A 7,278-nucleotide genomic window follows, 5' to 3' on the forward strand; every position below is an offset into this window, starting at 1 on the left:
TGTTTTTAGGAGAGGAGAGATGTTTGGCAATATCTGGGCCTTGGCCGTTTTATAATACCTTTTAAATAATGGTTTCACAAAGCTGTGTAGGTGGACCTCCTCCTCATTTTTAGTATTTAGTCTCTATTACACTCAGAAGACCTTGCGATCTCATAGAATTAGGGCCTAATCACCTACAACCAGCTGGGAGGAGTGAAGGGATGCATAGGTGAAGGTCCAATGCTCTTGTCTGTCTCCTCCTTATTTGAAGAAATATTAATATTTAACAAGTCCAGCTGTAATTGCTTTAAGCAGGCAACACTGGAGCTCTGAAGACAGACATTGCTGAGCTTTGAAGGTGCTGTGTTACATTACATTATTAAGAGAAGGATGAAACTCTTACTCATGAACGGTGATCAAAGAAACTAATATTACCTGTGTCCACACTGCAAAGCCATCAGGCCTTACAAGTTCCCAGGTAAACCTTAGAGAAAACATAACACAGCTTTTCCTGGCTTCAAAATTCAGCACATGTTCTGCTACTGGGTTTTGCCCCTAGCATAGCACCCATATTTATATTGGACTATGGAACCAGGTTATACTATTTATTTATGTTTTCAGTGTTAAACTTTCTTATAGGACTAAAATACAAATGATTGTTTTGTGCTTATCCTTTCCACTGTCCCCAGTGGTTTTCTTTAATTTTTTAGTTTCTCATGTTAGTCCATCATGAAAATCAATTGCATTGCAGGACAAAAACGTTCACTAATATGCCCCTTGTTGTCCCCTCAGTCTTGATGGGGAAAAAATGAGTGAGAAAAGATGCATTGTTAGGAAGTGTAGAAGTACAGCATCTAATAGTCCCTGCATTGGAGTGGTTTGCTAGATAATGGGTAGTTCTATAGGTGCTGACACGGCACAATAGGTGGGGCTGCTGAGGGTGGAGACATGGATATTTTGTTACAGACTTTAAATAACAAAATCTTTGTGACAAACACATATTGGATAGTAACTTTCAGCTCTTACACTTTAACTTTTGGCTTTTTTCTCCCCACCCCTACTGCTCCTACACCTACTGTTCTCTCTCTCTCTGTCTCTCTCTCTCTCTCTGTCTCTCTCTCTCTCTCTCTTTCTCTCTCTCTCTCTGTCTCAGTCTCTCTCTCTCTCTCTCTTTTGTCTCTCTTTTTGGTTACAATATATCTCATCCACAATGTTCAGCATATTGAATCATGATTACTGCAGTCCACGCTTACAGCCTCAGGATATCATCGGCTCTGGAGAAAAGATATCCTTTGGCACGGATGGCAGTCATAAAGAGGGTATAGAAGGCCATGTCAAGCGCCCCATGAATGCATTTATGCTGTGGTCTCGTGGTCAGAGGCGCAAGTTAGCCCTGGAGAACCCCAGCATGCAAAACACAGAGATCAGCAAGCAACTGGGATACCAGTGGAAACGCCTTACAGAAGCCGAAAAAAGGCCATTTTTCCAAGAGGCACAGAGACTGAAGACCCTACACAGAAAGAAATACCCGAACTATAAGTATCGGCCTCACCGGAGAGCTAAAGTGCCACAGAGATTGGGTACTTTGTTGCCTGCAGATGCCTCTTCAAGAAAACTATACAACTTGATGCCAGGGAACAAGTACCAGTGCACATTCATATACAGAGAGGACTGGACTAGGGCTGCACAGCTGTCCTCCAAGAGCCAGCTAAGCTATTTACAGCCTGGAGACATCCCCTTTCAGCACCGCACCTGTGCAGCAGCAGCAGGAGGAAGTGCAGCTGTAGCAGCAGCAGCAGCAGCAGCAACAGCAGCAGCAACAGTAGCCACAGCTACTTACTACCAACTGACATCACCAGTGAACAAAACAGCATAGCTACAGCATCTCGGTAAGACCCTGTGGCAATCTCATGACATTGGCTTCTGCTGGGATGTATGTCAATACTCCCTCTTGCTATAATTTACAGCCTGAGATAAAGATTTCCCTCCTCTCATAATAAAGGCCTTGCTCCTTTCTATTTGGGTCCGCAAACGAGGTGTGTAAAGATGTGTCGTGTGTAATGAAGGAGAATGCTTAGAACAGCTTGTGCCTATCTTTAAGACTGTTAAACAGACAAGAGTTTCATCACTGCGGAAACTATGTTTTACCTATCGCTCTTCCATGGGTACATCTATGAGAAACACATACAACTTACACCTGTGGGAAAATGAAACGAAAGAAAGAAAGAAACAAAGAAACAAACAAACAAAAACCCAGCTTGTGCCTCTTTGAGCATGCTAAGCACTCCTTTGTAGACCAAATGCATCTAACTGTTTTGCAGGGTCCCTGTATATCATACATAAGTAAAGTGTGATAATGTAAAGTCTGTCTTTCGAGTCTCTTCTTCAGTTCTCCTCCCCACTGTGGAAAGCTGAGATTTCCTTCTTTTCATCATCTTACTCCACACCTACGAACTACGCCGTGAGAGCTATATAACACCTTTTGGCAAAATAAAGCTTTAACGTCTGTTCATTCATGTGAAGTCACATTCTGCTTCTCTTTTGAATATTATCTGTCTTTAAACATCAAATTGTTTTATAAAATGAAAGGTTTTGTACAAAAGCATTACAGACCAAAGCTGTATTTTCAGAGTCCGGTTAAGCATCAGAAATGGAATGGGCACGGGAACAAGCTATACAGGCCAAGTAGTTGAATGTACTAACACTTCAAGACTCCATGCATATAAAGTGACTGGACTGATACAAAAGGTGTAACGAGGGGACCGGGATGTGCTGAGGGGAGTGAGTGGTGCATGACATTTGCCCATTCACTCAACTGGCAGATTTTAAGCTAAGGAGGGTTGAAGTACCCCCGTCTGGTTATTAGAAACAAACTTAAAACAAAAATGAAGACTCTGTGCACAGGATCCCCTGCAAATGTTTCCTCTGGGAACCTCCAGGAACCATAGGTTGTGGTTAACTCCAGGCTTCTAAAGGTTTATATCCAGAACTTAAATTAGCTCTTCCATTTTCATCAGCGTAATCCCACAGAATGCTTTCCTCATTATAATTTATGTTGCACAATACAGTCTTGCCCAATCACATTTGAATGACTGACTGTAAGTCAGACATACCTCTAAAGCATTGGTTGGAAGAAAACAACAGACACTGAGCCTATGCGGTGACATGCTGTAACACTAGCTATAATACAACATGGAATATTATCCAGAGAACCTTGGGATATTTTGAGCACTTTGAATCGAAAAAAGTGTTTGAAATGGTCTTAAAACCTGTGAGCTTTACTCCACTTTCAAAGCATCTAGTGTAAACACTAAATTATTGGCACTGATATTAGATTGCTCTCTAGAATTCAATGAAACAGTCAGTGGCACTACTATGCTTCTAACTCATGGGGTTCTGTTCGTTTGGTTTGGTTTGGTTTTGTGAGACAGGTTTCTCTGTGTAGCCTTTGCTGTCCTGGAATGTCTTTTGTAGGGCAGGCTGGCCTGGAACTCAGAGATCCACCTGCCTCTGCCACCACCACCTGGTAATTGGGTTTTATGAGTGTGTTCCAGCACTGTTTCAATGTCTATGGACTCAAATAAGGTTCCATAAGTCTTTGAATAGATTTTTAACTCAAATGAGTGAAAATATATCTCTCCTAGGGGATACCTGTGTATCTTTCTCTGGAAAGTTTCTGCATGAATTCTCCATCACTTTTTGTGACTTCTCTCCTTTGTGTGAATTATATATGCTAAGTGTTAGCTAACTAGAGAACTGTCCACATTCCAGAATCAGGTGTTACCCACCCCGTTACCCTGCCTTCAATGACTCAGCAACAATGCCTTCCCATCACTGAGGGCCAATGTGACACATTTCCACTGTCCCCGCCTTACCTGAATTTTCCCTAGGTGCATGCTCCATATCCCAACACCCCCATAAGGCTTGCTCTCTGGTCTTCCACTGTCTCTACCCCGACTCAGAGGCAGCCATTTCTCAGTTGTGTGAGGTCTGTTGCATAGTGTGATCATTGTGGCATTCCTGGGACCCCATCACCAAGGTACTCCTTGATCACAAACCCTTTCACAAAGAGATGTAGATAAAGGGCAATGATCTCAATGATTCCTCTGGCTATCCAAAGATTTCCTCTTTCTCACCTGGACCTACTTAGGAATTATCTTCCTCCTCCTCCCTTGTGGACCTGTTGCCATGGAATCTTTCCAGTTAATCCTGGCTTGAACTTTGGAAGCAGCTCTCTGTCTAGAATTTCAGGCCTTTTCTCCAGACAGCCTATCACACTGTCCTCTTTGCAGTGATAACTGGAATTGGCAGCTAAATTTTTGGAGTTGGAGAGATTTTGCTCCTTTTTTTTGGCATCTCTTCACTGATACTTCCTGCTCTGAACTTTTTCTGGGTTATACCAAGAAGTACAAACCTGGTAACTGACTACAGTGCCAATATCTGGGAGAAACTTTCAGACCAGTGGTGTAAAAGGAGCCCACAGAACACGGACAGCTCAAAAGGACCTGCAACTCTCTTTTGTTCCGCTGCCTAACTCTTGAAGTTATAGCGAAACAAAGAGATTTGTACAGGAACAATTTGTGTTATGGAAGGGAGTTGGGAGCAAACTGCATGAGATTTCAACGAAAATGCAAGCTAGATAGGATAAAACTACACTGTAGATAATTTCAAAAAGGAATATATTTAAACTCTCAAACAATATCAATATTATTTTTTTCCTTTTGAAAGAAAATGGACCAGTATATCAGAATATGTAATCATAGTAACAAACCATGAAACCACGATAATCTTATTTATTTAAGTAAAGGAGTTGTCTCTTTATCTGTGAAATAAGCAGGTGTTGTTTACTGGGCACTTCCTACTGACCTGGGGACTATGAGATCCTTTGTTCCTTGATATTTACATTTCAAAGACTCAACAACAGGAAGAGTTAAGAAGGGTGATAGATCTTCCTCTCTCTCTCTCTCTCTCTCTCTCTCTCTCTCTCTCTCTCTCTCTCTGTCTCTCTATCTCTCTAGTGTGTGTGTGTGTGTGTGTGTGTGTGTGTGTGTGTGTGTTTCATGCGTAAATTGAATATCTTGATCCTGCCTCAAAATCTGTGTGTTTATGTGTGTGTGTGAGAGAGAGAGAGCAGTAGAGGGAGATGGAGACACACAGACACAGACACAGACACACAGGGGAGAGAATAGAGGAGTGAGAGAGAGTGTGTGTGTGTGTGTGTGTGTGTTTGTGAGTCTGTGTGTCTGTGCATATGTAATGAGGGCAGGGGAAGGGGATGTATGTATGCTGACATAGAGGCTGCAACCTTATGGAACCAACCCACTGGAAGTGTCTCACACCATATGGGAGTCTTTTCTAGCTAATTCCCCGAAGTCTTTGTAGGGTTAGTGCTGAAGTAGTCTGGAATTGAGAATGGTATCATTCCCGAGAGATGAAGGCTTGTGGTGCTTACCCAGACCTTCTGTCAGGAGCTTTGGGTGGAAGGGATAGGGTTGGTAGGTGGGCCTCGAGGAACCGAAGGGGAGAGTGGACAAGATCTCTGAAGCAGGAGCCAAGGCCCCACAAGCAGCATTGCCTGTTAGCAGTTCCACTGTCCTGAGATTTTTCACAAGAATAACACTGGTAGCCATCCATATTTCCAGGGGTCGGTCATAAGTGGGTGACAGACTGCCCTGCAGGAGGAGGAAACTAACTCCCTCCCACCTTTGCTTAGCTGAAAGGAAGGACACTAAATCTTGGCCACACTCAAGAGCACTAGCAGGAGGCAGTCCCATACCATGCTTTTGTAAGGTTCAGCATCCAGCTGTGCTGCCCCAACTCCAGCCCCACCCGGCATCCCTTACCTTAGGAAAAGCTCATGTTTTCCACATACTAATGAAATCAGTGACAGGTACATCAGTCCCCTGCCTCTCTAACTTCAAGGCACACCCAGCATGTTATGAAGTTTGAGACTCCTGGAATCCATGTTCTTCCATCTGAGGATATATCAGAACTCCCGTTTACCCTCTCAGCAGTTTTCAAGTAAATTATGTCTAAAGCCCCCAGCCCCCATCCTCCATTCCCCACTCCTGTCCAGTGTTTTATTGCTCTCCTTCTCCATGACACAGAGTTAGAGGGCCATCCTGACCCAGGGCAAAGGCTTTGGAGGGAAAGATGGAGGCAGATGGCCTGAAAAGCCTAACAAGTTAACTAAAGAGTAGACAGTAGATGTCAAAATGAGTACGCAGACTTGGTGCAGCACTAATAATAAAGGCAGCCCAAAGGGTTAAGGGAAGATGTCCCAAGAACAAAATGATGATCCTATCTCAGTTAGGGATGCAGGCTTGGAGATCCAGTAGAAACAGCAGCATTAGGACTCTTCAGATTTTATCTCCTTCCTTCCCAGCTGTGAGCTGTGTTAAGTTTGGGCTCTGGGCCTGCTTGTAAACTCACAACCTGGAGCTCAGTGGAAAAGGAGAGAAGGCTTAAAATGACCAGGAGATTAAATGATTTTAAATGATTAAAATGAAAGGAGTGGGGGTGGGGGTAAAAGTAGGGAGCTAACATAGGGAGGGTCCTCAGACTCTTTGCCTTTTGGCAGGTAGCCATGTCAGAGGAGAAGCAGGTTGCAACTGACTTCAGGACATTGGCCTCCCAGGAAGCAAATCTCTGAAGGGTGAATTTTGGTCAGGCCATCTCTTGCATCTGATGTACGTTTACGTTTGTTGCTACCTTCTTTCTCTCCTATCTAGCATGGCGTGAATGGGTGTGGAAAGATTCCCACTGCCTTAATGTGGCATGATTATCTCATGGAAATACTCCATTTTACCGGAGATGATTTCCTCCTGAGCTGTACTGTTTAGCTGAAGCAATGACTCTTATACAATACTAATGATAGTTTAAATAGGATTTTGATGATTGACAGTCCTTAATAAATACAGCGAGGGACAGTGATGAGAGGATTCGCTAACTAGGAAAACTAAGAGAGGTAAAAGCAAGATGGGGTGTCGTTCCCATTCTTGATAAAACAGGGGCTGAGAGGATACAAAATTAGAACAAAAAAATGACACACAGCTAGTATTCCTGGGGAGCCATACAGTCTGTGGCTTAGGTTACTGATTAAGAAAATCAAATGAGTCCCAGAAGCCCAGTGAGCTCGGGTTCTTTTAATCTTAATGTTGGAAGATATCTTCACAGATTTTGCAGTGCATCATAGCTGAAATATAGCTATAAATAAGGACTTAAGGTTAACATTTTTTTGTTAATGGCTTTGATGTTAAAAAAAACAAAGTCTTGGAAAATAATTTAAAGCATACTTTG

At 43.0% G+C, this 7,278-nt stretch overlaps 1 protein-coding gene across 1 annotated transcript; it reads left to right on the top strand.

Moving 5' to 3' along the window:
- Positions 1-1,189: 1,189 nt before the first annotated feature.
- Positions 1,190-1,855, top strand: LOC142842016 (sex-determining region Y protein-like). The gene has a single exon (XM_075959004.1). It carries the CDS (start codon positions 1,190-1,192, stop codon positions 1,853-1,855), a length of 666 nt encoding a protein of 221 aa, XP_075815119.1.
- Positions 1,856-7,278: the final 5,423 nt, after the last annotated feature.

The sequence above is a fragment of the Microtus pennsylvanicus genome, chromosome Y (assembly GCF_037038515.1).
Source record: "Microtus pennsylvanicus isolate mMicPen1 chromosome Y, mMicPen1.hap1, whole genome shotgun sequence".
Classification (NCBI taxonomy): domain Eukaryota; kingdom Metazoa; phylum Chordata; class Mammalia; order Rodentia; family Cricetidae; genus Microtus; species Microtus pennsylvanicus.

What these genes read in the sequence shown, in the direction of transcription:
- LOC142842016 (XM_075959004.1), top strand. Translation starts at nt 1,190, where the DNA reads ATGTTCAGCATATTGAATCATGATTACTGCAGTCCACGCTTACAGCCT.